The sequence below is a fragment of the Bidens hawaiensis genome, unplaced genomic scaffold (genome assembly GCF_021521415.1).
Source record: "Bidens hawaiensis isolate Kalapana, Puna unplaced genomic scaffold, B.hawaiensis_p1.1 tig00002977_1, whole genome shotgun sequence".
Classification (NCBI taxonomy): domain Eukaryota; kingdom Viridiplantae; phylum Streptophyta; class Magnoliopsida; order Asterales; family Asteraceae; genus Bidens; species Bidens hawaiensis.
In genome coordinates, this window is record NW_027491160.1 from 1,622,308 (window position 1) to 1,637,000 (window position 14,693).

Genomic DNA, 14,693 nt, shown 5'->3' on the forward strand with positions numbered 1-14,693 from the left:
TATATAGATCGTGTTCGGATTGAAAAATACAGCCGGGTTAATCAACAATCTATCAACCTGATATTAATTACATGCTAAAATTTACAATCATATTGTTATTGCTTAATCTCAAACTCATGATATATTATTAATTTAATAAGACCATGAAGGACTAATAAATCATGTAACATCTTTTTATTGCTTGCATAGGTGTTCATGAAGAAACCAAAAGGGATATACCAAAAAAGCTATAAAACTTTTTATAGAATTTAATAAAATATATGCTTCCACCCTCTCCATCACCTTCTTATTCTATTAGCCTTCTCTTATCCCATCCACCATTAAAGGATCCAAAAAACCTTCAACAAGCATCTCTCTCTCTCTCTAAAAAACATCAAAGGTTTTCCTTTAATGGCACTTCTCACTTTACCATTTTCTTCAGAGACACAAAAGGTACAACCCACAAAACGCAGAAAACAACACCAACCAAAACCAAAACCTAAACCTAAACCTAAAACCAAACAACTAAACCAACCATCACCACCACCATCTTCTTCATGGGATCAGTTCAAGAACTTGTTGACTTGCAAACAAATGGATGCTGTCGGGCCCAATGATGAGGCTAAAAACCCTAATGGGTATTCCAAACTGAAATCTTGTAGCTCTATATGCAGTTTCAGGGATGTTGTGCATGGGAATACAAGGGTGGTTCATAGGGCTGATAACTCGCCGGAAAGTAGCACTGTCGGCGTCAATTCCGACCTTATTCGCCGGAAAAAGCAGGTGACTGACGGCGGGTCATCTTCTTCTTCCAAGAGTTTAGCAGGTTCGGTGAGAACCAATGGTCATGGAAGTCATACGTCGTCTTCAAGAGGCATGCAGTTTAGAAAGCTTTCTGGATGCTATGAGTGTCATTCCATTGTTGATCCTTCAAGGTTAATCTCAATCTTATATAATTTTGTTTTACTATATTTATTAAGTCTTGGTGTTTAGTAGAAATTTTTGATTTTTCAACTTTCATGTATTTGGTTAGATTTTTGTTTTTGAATAGCGTTACTGAAATATTCGAACCCAGTCATATTTGTGAGGGCAAACACCATACCATTAAATTCAGAATTTTGTTTTTGAATATTTTTACATGAAAATTTGAACTCAAACACCTTAATTACCGTTAGAACAATAGGTTAGAGGTATTTGTATTAATTATGTTCTATTTTTGTGTGTTTATTCGAATTAAGTTACGAATCAACCCGTATTTGAATTCACTTAAAAAAATTTCAATTCGAGAAAACCAATTTGAATAAACTGAATAATAAATTCAAACACTGATTCGATAAACGCTTATTCTAATTTTAATGATACGCAGGTATACAATACCAAGAAGCACCGTTTGCGTGTGTTCAAAATGTGGAGAGGTCTTCCCCAAAATGGAGAGCTTGGAACACCATCAAGCTGTGAGACATGCCGGTAATTAATCTTTTTGTTTTTCATAAAAATAAATTTATATTACCTTTCTATTTAAAAGTTTAAAGTTAATCATTTAATACTATATATAGTTTTAAAAAATAAACTATTTCTATGCATAGACATAATTTGTAGTCTTACCATTAAGTGTCTTTTTCTTGTCATAGCTCAATAAATGTTACTATTTATGTTCATCTGGCATCTACTCATGTTCCTCCTTAAAAACACATGTTACTATTTATGTCATTGGCATCTACCACCTCATAAACACGAAAACTACTTTTTTTTCCTAGCATTGCATTGTCAATATCGCATTAACCTACTCGGCTACTCATGTTCCTCATTAAATAATTTTAATATATTAATATATAACAAAAATTAAATTACCCTTCGACGTACCATCAAATTGGTTCACAAGATAAAGTAAAAAATAAATGATTCGAATTCAATTTCTGACATAAAGAGGTCCGAAAAACCCTTACATATTACTAGACCAATTTGATCGAATAAATATTTGAATTGATAACTACGTAAACATGATTTATCTGTCACATGATGAATCTGATATAATGTAACATGGGCTAGTTAGGGTCAGTGAGAGTTGACTGTTGAGATTTTAAAAATCATATATGAGAAAAGATAAATAATTTTTGAATTATTATTTTGAAAAATACGTGCAAGTAAAATTTGTATTTAAAACCTTCACCTTTTATTAATGTAAACGTACGTGTAAGTAATTGTTAAGAGAAAACCAATAAATAGAATAATTCATCCACCGACACTATTACTTAAATATTATAGCCTGTTAATTGCACTTAGTACGAAGGGCAATTTCGTAACTTCCTTTCATAAACTTTTACTACAGTGTCGGAGCTGGGTCCGGATGATTCGGGTCGAAACATAGTCGAGATAATATTCAAATCCAGCTGGCTCAAACGTGACCATCCGATCTTCACAATCGAACGGATATTAAAAGTCCACAACTCACGTCGAACCATCCAGCGTTTCGAGGACTGCCGTGACGCCGTCAAGACACGCGCCACTGCCACTGCTTCCCGGTGCGCAGCCGACGGTAATGAGCTTCTCCGCTTCCACTGCACTACCGTCGGTTGCGCTCTGAGAGCCCGCAGCTCCTCTAGTCTCTGCACCACTGTACCAGGGTGCGGTGTTTGCACAATAATCCGTCACGGGTTCCAAAGCCCAAAAGCTGTTGGAACTACTGGCGGTGGGGACAGTGGTGCTGGAAAGGGAGGGGTGCGGACGACGGCTAGCAGTGGCAGAGCACATGACTGCCTTGGGGTTGATCCCCAGGGGCGTAGGGCGATGCTTGTGTGTCGGGTTATTGCAGGGAAAGTGAAGCGCGTGGCGGAAGACGATGGGCCGTACGACTCGGTGGCAGGCTATGCCGGGTTGTACTCTAATCTTGAGGAGTTGTACGTTTTTAATCCTAGGGCCATTCTTCCTTGCTTCGTTGTCATATACAAGGCCCTTCAAAGTTGACCTATTCAAATGAGTGTGATTTTGTTTTTATTTTTTAATCTATGATGTGAATTTATTTATATTTTTACTTTGAAAATCATAACATGTTGAATGATCATTCTAGTATATGTTAAAATGCAAATGTTAGTTATCTCATATAATTTATTTTTTATAAGAGAAGTTAATTAGCTTTTTTATATATATTTAAAGTAGTTGGTTACAATTTAATTCATTTTTAACTTTGATTTAGTGTTATTTTACGTCTCTTCATAGACATATTGTTTGATTTTGTATTATTTCTTTCTATAATTAGTATTTGACATACTTCATTCATAAATTATTTTGTTTCTTAAACTTCGCATAGCCATTACGATGCGTTTATTTATATTTACATTTCAGTACAAGTTTTGTGTGACACCATGGTCAATATAATATTTTTTAATTTTTTTTACAAGTAACATGTCTCTAAATTTCAAATACAAACACACGTCAATATTTTTACTTACGCTGCAATATAAATTTTAATTAATACCTCAACCAATGAGGCAAATGGGTCAATTTATAATATATTTTTTTCTTCATAACAACTTAAGTTTGTATATATACATCCTTATTTCTATATAACATTTCGATATAAATTTTATTAAAACCAGACCAATCATAAATGTGCGTACAAATTTTAGTAACTTTATGTTTTATCAACGTCCCATCACGACGCACAGGTTAACGTGTATCAACGCTCCTACCGCAACGCGTGGGCCGTTTACTAGTTAACTCTTAAAATAGATAATTAACTAAGTAACTGAGGATTAAGAAAAACTATATACATCTTTGGGTGTTTGATTATATATTTACCGATCAGATCACTTCAATTAACCGAAATTCTTAAAGTAGTAAAGATATACTCAAAGATAGTTAATAGTTATATAGACAATATATAAGTTTAAAAGTTGTCGTTAAGAAAAAAAAAACTAAGCATAAAAGAGTTACTTCTATTTCTGTTAGGTTATCGTTTTACGTTTGGAAGCTTAGTGTCATGGCCCAATAAAATACATCGTCATTTGACTATATGATGTAAATATTACACATGATTTGTTCTATTGATGCCATGTGACACCGATCTTTACGGGTATGTTTGACAAAACTAGCTGGTGTCTGATGGTTGGAAGCTGGAAACTGGTAGTTGGTAGCTGTTGCGTTTTAGATATATTTAGGTGTTTGACAGAGTAGCCGGAGCTTTAATAAATGTATAAAATAATCAAAATGGACATAACTAAGAAAACATAATATTAAATGTTGATATATCTTGGAGGTTTTTTAAGTAATTTTAAATACTAAAAGCTTGTAGCATTTCTAAACGCTACTAGTAGGAGCTTCAAGAGCATGTTTGGCAGAGAGCTTTTAGGAGCTTCTAGCTTTAAGCTTCTAAAAAAAAGCTTCTACTCAATTAAAAGTCTTGTTTGATAGAAAGAACTTGAAGCTTTTAGGTCATGAGAAAAAACTTAAAGCTTGAAGCTCCTCCTAATAGCATTTAGAAAAAACTACAAGCTTTAGCATTTTAAATTACTTAAATAACCTTCTAAAATAGATACATTTACTATTATATTTTTTAGTTATGCCCATTTTGATCATTTTATACATTTTATTAAAAGCTCCAGGAACTCTGTCAAACATCTAAATATATCTAAAAAGCTACAGCTACCAGCTATCAGCTTCAAGCCACTAGCCACCAGCTTTCAATTACAGCTACCAGCTAGTTTTGTTAAACATACCTCAAATTTTTTCTCCAAACTTAAAAACTTCTAGTTCCTTCAATTAAACAAAACTTTTTATTATATAGGATTTTTTTCTTAAAAGTTTGAAGCTAGAAACTCTTAAAAATTTCTAAAAACCACCTACCAAACATACCTACGTAGCTGCATTGCTTTGCACATGACAATAAACTTTTATTTGTAATATAAAAACCGGTGTTGATTATTTTGAAACTTTATAAAAACTTTTGTGATAATATAAATATAATATATACATTGGCAAGTTTGATATCTATTATAAACTAATGATTAAGATATCTAGGTGGGATCTTGGAAATTAAGCTACACATTAGTCCTTGCTTCTAGTGCAATATATTAATTATTGGGAACACATGCATCTAGAGTTGTGTTTCTAGTGTTTGGGAGTTTGAGCTAAGTATTTCAGTGACAGATTATTATAAGTTGGAGTAGTTACGGGAATCTTTTTATTATAAAATCACTAAATTTAATCATTTCCAGGGAAGAACTTGCTTGCATGTGACAGAAAATGGGTCAAAAGTAAGGGTTTGGGGTTACACAAATCAATCTGTCTAACTTACGTTGTTGCTAGGCTATGTGTTATGGGGGAGTTAGGCCTGTAAATGAACCGAACGTTCGATAAACTATCGTAAACCATTCGGCGGGAAGTTTGTTTATGTTCGTTTATTTAATAAATGAACGAACACGAACAAAAAATTTGTATTCGTTTAATTAAACGAATGAACATGAACACATGCTCCGTTCGTTGATTTATGTTCATGAGCGTTCGTTTATGTCTGTTTATTTATGTTTGTTTATGTATTAATAAAAAATAATTAAATATTATCTTGATAGGTTGTCTGTTTAAAAGTTTTATATTATTAATTTGTGTTCATTTAAATGTTTTCATTTAAGTTCGTTTATATTTGTGTTCATTTACATTTGTTCATATATGTTCATTTATCTTTGTTCAGTTATGCTCGTTTAGATTTTAAACAAACGAACACAAATGTCCATTTTTAACTAAACGAACATGAACATAAATATTTATTCCATTAAATGTCCGTGTTCTTTTAAAGTTAAATGAACGAGCATGAACACGCCCTTCTTCGTGTTCATTTAATTTGTTTACAGGCTTTCATTATTCACATTAATGTATAAGTCGGTCTCAATCTATACGTCGGTCTCAATCTCTAGGCTCTGTCGATTTTATTTGTGTTCGCTTGTGTTCGTGAACACATTAATTTCCTTAATGAACGAACACGAACATAAAACCTCGTTTGGTAAGTATTCGTGAACCATTCGTGAACACATTATTTTCTTAACGAACGAACATGAACAATGCGTTGTTCGTGTTCGTTCGGTTCATTTACAGCCCTAGGGGGAGTGATTAGGGGTTTAGTTTGAGAAAAAAAATGTTGCAACATAAACATACTTTTTTGTCACCCACAAATACTCAAAAATGGTGTAATGGTAAGAGTTTGGAGGGGGCTTGGTTAGTTAAAAAAATTATATTTTTTAATTTTTTTTGTTTGAACGACTAATTTGGATCACTCACGGACCACTGGAGTATCATCGTGCCGCCAGTGGTACCACGTGATCATATCCACCACCAAGCCACCAATTCAGGAGGAACTCAATATTTGAGAAAAACCCTCTCTTGTGAGATTCGAATCCATGACCTTATAGTCACTAAGTCTTATCTCACCACCAAAATACCATTAAACTAGAAGTCATTTTTAATTACTTCAAATGTTCATCACCTTTATAAATACAATTTAATTAATATATTTAAATATATGAGATTGTAGGGGTGAGTAGTAACCGAATCGATTAACCAAAAACCGAAAATAAGTTATTCTTCTCGATTAACCGAAACAAACCTAACCACTATTATCATATATTTTCAATCTATTTTCATATATTAGTATTTTTTTTATGACTATATAAAAATCCAACAATACATGTTTATTACCAAAAACATATAGATAAGTTAATTATAACATACAAAATCCCACAAACAAAAACCCAACAATTAAAAACAATAAGTTAAGTGTCCAACTTTTAACTTACGAAATTCCAATAACCAGAAATAGCCCAAACAGTTTTTTTTTAACCAGCAGCTCAAACAGTTAAATAATATGATATATGTTTAGGTTGTTTTTATATAAAATTAACCTAGCCGCTACTATGGTTTCCATGAAGAAGAAGAAAGCAACCATGGATTTTGCAGGTTAATCGTTTGTTACTGCTGCCTCGTCTTTGATGGTATGTGTGAGAGATGGCCCACCCAAGTTATCCTCATCTCCCCTCCATGCTGTGGCCAAATATCCGGGCACTGCCCCTGCGTTGTTTCCGCGCCCCTTTCGTGACTGTGTGTCACGATGGTTGGGGCGCAGTTGGCTGATGTGGCGAGCTATCCATGCCATGGGCCCCATGGTAACGCACGGTCTTATATCAACTGATACCTCATTGTAATAAGAGTTGAATATTGGTTTCTAATAAGTGAGATGCTTGCGAAAGTACCAAAGTGGCATGGTTTAGAAATGGATCAAAAGCCTTGGTTTGGGTCACACTCATATAGCCCAAAAACTTGCCTTGTGGCCCAGTTCTTTCCCCGAATCGAATGGTCAAGTCTTAAACTCGTCAGGAATCAACCTACTATAGTGCTATCCCCGCAAAGGGTTAGCGTCAAAGGACGCAATGCGAGAGAGTTTTTAAGCATAAAGGATGTTTTCTATCATTTCTTTTGCCAAACGACGTCCAATGTAGGGATGAGCAAATTCGGTACCGGTACTAAATTCGGTACCGGTTGCTACCGTCGATACCGAATCAGTACCAAAGTTTTAAGTTTCAGGATTGGTACGCCGTACCCCGTACCGGTATTTCCCAAATTTTTATCTTCAATACCGGTACCGAACCGAATATTTGGTACCGGTACCGCTACCAGTATCAATAATTTGTGATTTTCGAGATCGGTATTTTCGGTACTGGTGCCGATCGGTACTGGTATGATGCCGGTCGGTACCGGTATGGTACCGAGCTCATCCCTAGTCCAATGTTAAAAAGCGTGCAAACATAAAGGACTAGTTTTGTTATTTTGTCCATATAATTTGATTATTATATTATATATAGAGAGACATTTGGTTTTGGTCCCTATAGTTTCTTAAAATTATCAGTTTTTGTCCAATAGTTTATTTTAAGCTTTTATGGTATAATTGTTTCAATTAACTATCAGTTTTCGACCAACCCGCTAACATCATCCACCAACCGTTAGTTAATAAAACTTTGAGGGGCTTTTTTTATATTTTTCACAAACTTTTAATTCATATGAATATTTTTTTTTCTACTAAATATAAGTTTTATACTTTTTGTTATTTTCTAACTAATATGGTTTATTATATTTTTATATATAACTATAAATACTTTTTTATTTTTAACATATTTTTTTTGAAACCGGAGCTTTTATGCAACTGTATATTTATTTATTTATATTTGAATACTTTTATTTTTACTTTTTAAAGCTGTAATGGTATTTAGGCTTTAAAAAGCAGAATGTTTATTTTTTAAGTTCTATTTTAATTATACACTTCTATTAACTATAAATGATTTAGAAAAATTAACCTTTCTTCTTTTATTTCTCTATGGTAAAAAGAGCATATACTGTTTTGTATTGTTTCTTTTTTTAACTTTTCAATTAACGAAGGATTGCTGAAAATCTGTTTATTAATTTTAATTCTTGGTTTGTATATTTTTTTTCAAACAACTAAATTTTTGTACTTTATATTTCATATCTTAATCACTTTACCAGCCCATCAAAATGAGAATGACTTCTTGGTTTGTATTTAATGGTACATAATTTACTTAAAATCGTACTTCAAAATAAAACTAAATACGATGTTTTTAAAATCGACATACTATTACAGCTATAAAAGGTTAAAAAAATTAATGTATTTAAATATAAATAAATAACACTTGCATAAAAGCGTAAGTTTTGAAAAAAAATATTTTTTTAAATAAAAAGTGTGTAGATATTTATATATAAACAAATATAAGAAATCATAATACTAAAAAATAACAAAAAAAATATAAACTTACTAGTTCTTATCCCCAGCATTACTGGGGTTGATTAAAATTTTCGCTTATAATATTTTCGTTTGTAATATTGTGAATGAATTTTTTTGGATCTTAGTTTATTTATTGTAAGAAGTTAATAATATACTTGAACCTATTTTGATTAATTTATGTTGGGAAACGTTCATTTTTTGATGAAACGTTGAATGAATTATCTACTTAATTTTTATAATTATTCGTTTATGTTCATTTGTTATAATTTGGATATTATTTTGTGAAACTTTTCATTTAAGTTAAACTTAAAAGAAAAAAGAATCGCTAAAGTAACTAAATCTATATTGAGAAATTAATTAGGGCTTGATTACGTGGTTTGTTTTACATTTTACGTTTCTAATATTTATATATTTTTTTATTTTTAATTTTATTTATTGTAAGAAAATTAATAATATACTAGAGTTTGATAATGAAAGGGCTTTACATATAAATGAGATGTTATAACCCGTTTAAAATTTATTTGGGTTTGAAGAGACCCATGACCCGCTTATTTTTTTACTATAAAATTGTCTCATAATTATAAATAATATCTTTTTTTTAAAAGTCGGATATTAATTTTTAGTATATCCCTATTTTTTAGGATTTTCATATCAAATATTTGGTGAGATTAATTTTTAATACAATGAGATGTTATAACCCGTTTAATGGCTATCTTGGTTTGGTGAGACTCATACCCGTGAATTCGAGTCAAATGCATGGGAAACCACTATTTACAAATAAAGCAATCTGGTGGCTTGAGAGAAAATAAAGATGTTTTGTTTATAAACATTTAAGATATTTAGTAGAAAACCCAAAAATTCTTATGATTAAAAGTTTATGAATAATACAAAAAAGCCCCCAAAGTTGTATTAACAAATGGTTGGTGGATGACGTTAATGGATTTGACTAAAACAGATAATTAATTGAAACTATTGTATCATAAAAGTCTAAAGTAAATTATTGGACCAAAATTAATAATTTTAAAAAACCAAAAAGACAAAGATTGAAGTTCTCAAATAAGTGTGAATACATGTTTATTACATATCATTTTCTTTTGACTACACATAAACCACGCCTATTAAATTTACCTAATTCCCCATTGAACGGATCGAACCCCCATCACTTATTAGGATAGAGGGGACGTCAAACTGCCAGACTAAAATGATTTGATACTTCACATTCCTTGTTGAACTTCTAAACTGTGTTGTTTTGGTTAATTTATTATACCTTTTACCATACATAATAAATTTCTATATGTAGACTTGATTTAGGGATGGCAATGAAATTCAGACACGATGAGAGTCCAAAACCCAACATAATTGGTACGGGTATGGGATTTTATGTTTAATACTCGATTACCCGATAGCAGTGGCGGATTCAGGAATTTTTCTCTGTGGGTTCACTGTTTTTAGATGGTCCAGGTTTATACGACCGGAGAAAAATTTTAGGCTCAATACGATAGTTCAAGTCGGTTTTATGGTTCGAGTAGGGTAAGGTACATCACATAATAAAAATACGATACAATAACAAAAAACAAACATCATCATTTGCTAATTTTCTATTTCAAATTAACAATTTTAACATAACCATTCATACATTCTAGTTAAGGCTGACTGTCTGACTCAACTATTTAGAATGCTAAAGCAAAATAAAAATTTGAAGCCTTTATCCAAATTTCATTAGTTTAAATCTTCCATTATTTGGCTTTGTTCTAAGACTTTAAAGTATTGACTAAAACATTCAGTTTAATTCCATATAGATTAAGACCAGAATTTTAAAAACTTTATAAAAAAGAGCATGTAAAGAAACATCAATAAAGAAGGATTAAGCTAAGGGTTAATGAATCTTACCTTAACATCCTATCCAGGGTAAGTGTGTGTGACCTTTGTAGCAATTTTCAAAACATCATACTCATGTGTAATTGAAAGCATCCCAATGCATAATGTATTTAATTAGCTGGAGCATAAATGCATTCAAGTAAACGTAATATTGTATTTGAAATAAAAACCAAAACATTTGAAAATTGAAATCCTAGGTTGCAGGGTTCGTGCAGTGCTTATGGAACATAGAAAAAAATAAAAAAAAAATTATGCACAAGAGGAGACTTGAACCCAGGTTGACATTGTGGGAAAGAGAAATCCTTTCCACTAGACCAAGATTCACTTTGTGTATAGGTTCACTCAGCATTTTATGTGTGGGTTCACTCCCATATTTTACATAGGCATTTTATAAAAAATCCAAAACTCAATGGATTCCCATGAACCCGCACCTTACATGCTAGGTCCGCCCCTGCGGCCGATAGCATAAACTCATTTACCCAAGAAACCCGACATAATTTTGTGTGTGTGCTAGTATATTAAAAAATATTGTATTTCTAAATATAATATCAAGAGCAAGACTTTTCAGTTTCCATATTGCAATTCTCAAATCCGTCCCGGCTCGCGCCTAATATGCACTTGGCATTCCAATTTTCAATTTCCATGGTCGAGGTCACCGACCTACTAATCTGCTTCTTTCTTCTAATGATTGATCTTCTCCTACACCTAATAAAAACCTCATGGGTTTTGTTCAGGTATATCTGATGAGTATTTTTTATAAACTAACGAGTATACCCGAAACCTACAGGTATGTCCGATGCCCGATGGATAATCATTCGACAAATACCCGACGGATCTGGGACATGTTTTTATAATCATGTATGAGTTTAGAATTACCTAAACCCGTCTCAAACCCGACCTATTGTCATCCTTCACTTGATTAGTTGTACTCATCAATACACAACCATGAGGTGTGAACCGTGTGATAAAAGGGGAACATTTATAACAAAATAAATATTGATATATTTTGTAGAACTATGAATAAAAATAGTTTGGGTGCTTTAACTAAAATAAATATAGTTTTGTTGTAACTAACGATTAAAGATATGCTTGTATATTTATGTTTATGCATGTGACAACACCATATTCAAAGGTGCGTGTTTTATATGATTAGTTATATCCTTATAAATTTGTAAACAAAATGTCTACACAATTTGTAAATCGATCTATAAATTGATTCTTGCACATTAATATATCTAATTTCAGTGAATCTCAAAAGCAAATTAGGGATAAAAGTCAACTAACATTGAGATTAGATTCCATAAGTAAAGGAAAACAAAAGGCAAGTGTTTGATTGAAACTGAAACAAAATTATTAGGCGAATGTTTAAGAAGATCAGACCCCACTTATGTCCTTGGCTTTTGATTGGCCAAGAAGTGTTTTCTTGAATAGTATATTAACTTGATCGCCAGACAGAGAGAAAAGTTTAAATATCAATAAACCAACACTTTGGACAAGGAAAAGGGAATTTGCATCTTGTACTTGTATCTTACCTTTGCCTTTTCTTTAATCATTTGTTAAATACATAAAATAATTCAGTTATTAATTTATTCAAAAGGATTAAACATAATAATAATTAATTCTTCTATTAGATGATGTATATCATATTTACTTAAGACTGTTTGGTAGCCTCTTACCGATTTTATTAATCAGGGGCAGAGTATGCTTGATTGCACATCTTAATAGCTCTTGGAGCCTCTTAATGGTTAAGTTTCAAAGACATGTTGCATGATTCAAATGTTAACTTTTTATCAGTTGGACAAATTTGTATGCTTAGCCTTTTAGTAGTGAACTAGTGATATGCTGCCACTTTTACCCGAAACCCAACCCGAGAAACCTGTACCCGAACTAACCAGACCCGAAAAACCCGAACCCGAGAAAAGAGTAACCAGAACCGAAGTAATTCGGGTAGGTTCTTGGTCTGATTTATGGGTTTCGAGTCAACCCGAAAAGCCCGAATAAAGTTTTAGTTTTAAAAGCAAATATATTTTAGGTATATAAGCTAAGTTTTAGCCACTAAAGTTATCAAAATTTGGCCTTATTGATAATTTATTTTCCGTTTATGAGTAATAGCAACAATAATCAAACAACCGACTCATACCTGATTGAAGACAATGTGTGGACGTAAAACGAAAAAGATATACATACCACACGTAAAACGAGCATAACGTGAGCTAAGTGGAGTTATAGGCAAAATAAGCAGTAAACCGAAAAAGATATAAAATTATTTGAATTTGTTATTTGGAAAAATATATATATTCAATAATGTTGTCATATGTTTGAAAAGATAAAGTATGGATTGTTTAGGAAGAACAGGCCAAGAAGCATGATTTGGGCACATGTTTAGAGACAAGAAAGCACTTGATTACATGCTTTTATTGATATTCTCATGATGTAATCTCAAACAATAAGACCAAGATATCATGCTTTTTTATATAAATCCCTTGTGACACCCATAATAACATGCCATTTCCCGGAGACAGTTACAGCCACCTAAGACATGTTTACTTCTCAAGCGGACAACTTCGTCATACATATACGAGGTCATCCTCATCATCATCAACAACCACCTCAATCTCTTCACAAACCAAACTTCTCAGCCATGAAGATCTTCAGTCGCTTTCGTCGCATTTTTATGAGGTTTATGTTTGTAACCCCGTCTTCCAAGCCGACCTCGAGAATGTGTGATAGGCCGGATCCTCCAAGGGTTTCGTGCAACTCTTATTATTCTTCGAGTACCCATTATGATGAAGCCATTTCTGACTGTATTGAGTTCTTTAATAAGTCCTCGTCTGCGTCTTCACCTTCGTTTTCGCAACTTGGAGGTCGCAAGTCGGACGTTATGGTGTGAAGAGCATGGTGAACCGAAGTTTCATGTTTTATTGTTGTGATTATGAGTTGTTAAAAATGTAAAGGTATCAAGGTTATTGTCTTGGTCGGTGAGTTAGGGGATATGTTTGACAATGTGTCAATAAGTGGTGAAACTCTAATCACTATATAATAAATTATTGTATCATATATTGTTTATAAGTTATTTTCATTTTATAGATTTTGAAAGCATTTGGATATAGGGAGAGAATCCAAAAATATATACAGTAATTTTTGGTCTTGTATATAACTCTTGATGAAGAATAGATCGAAACACAAACTCGCAATTTAAACATGATTAAAGAGAAATTAATTATCTGAATTTCAAACATTATTGCAATCATCAAGCAATCTTTTGTGTATTAAACGTCTAGATTTGAAGGCTGCATAAAATCTTGAAAATAAATGACTTAATGCAATTAAATTAGATAACTAATTAAAGTCTTAAACAATCTATAAAATCCATGATTATCTTGCTTTATAATTGAAAATTGATTTAAATGAAAGTAGACAGGATGAGAAAAACTAAGCAAGTCACAATCGAGACGTTGGATAAAATAATTTGGGCTTGAGAGTTGGCCAGACGGTTTATGGTTGTTTGTTCAAGCGTCTGACTTGTTGCAACAGTTCGTCTGCATTCTATATATGGATCCCTCAATGCTAAACATAACTTATAATCACTATAAGCTAGACCGTGTACCATACTTATCAAATAGCTATATATTTAATTTGTATCTTAGACCATCTTTATCGCTAGTGAGGTGAAAGAGGCTTGTACGTGGCCGGTCTGGAAGATAAAGGAGGGGAGGCAGAGGAGAGTAAAAATGCATGGAGAAAGAAGCACCTAAATCCGTCTATAATGGTAAGGGAGAGAAATATGAGAGAGGAGGAGAGATGAAGGGCACCCGTGGTGGAGGACCTGACTAAATCACGCATTACGTCCAACTCTATTTTTGTTACGGTATTTGTTTTGAGTTATGATACCTAGTGGTCATAGAATGTCTATATATGTTATTTATCACCTACGTGTTTGACCAACTCATCTTCAATTATTGGTTCTAGTCCACTGTCCACATCATAGAATAATCTTCTTAAACAAGGGTGAAATGAAATCATAAACACTACAAGATTTACCCCATGAATCTATGGA

At 32.6% G+C, this 14,693-nt stretch overlaps 1 protein-coding gene across 1 annotated transcript; it reads left to right on the top strand.

The window, feature by feature from the left end:
- Nucleotides 1-270: 270 nt before the first annotated feature.
- On the top strand, nt 271-3,002 carry LOC143621827 (uncharacterized). Its single transcript, XM_077093133.1, has 3 exons — nt 271-914; nt 1,346-1,446; nt 2,309-3,002. Exons 1-3 carry the CDS (start codon nt 391-393, stop codon nt 2,941-2,943), a joined length of 1,260 nt encoding a protein of 419 aa, XP_076949248.1. The 5' UTR covers nt 271-390; the 3' UTR covers nt 2,944-3,002.
- Nucleotides 3,003-14,693: the final 11,691 nt, after the last annotated feature.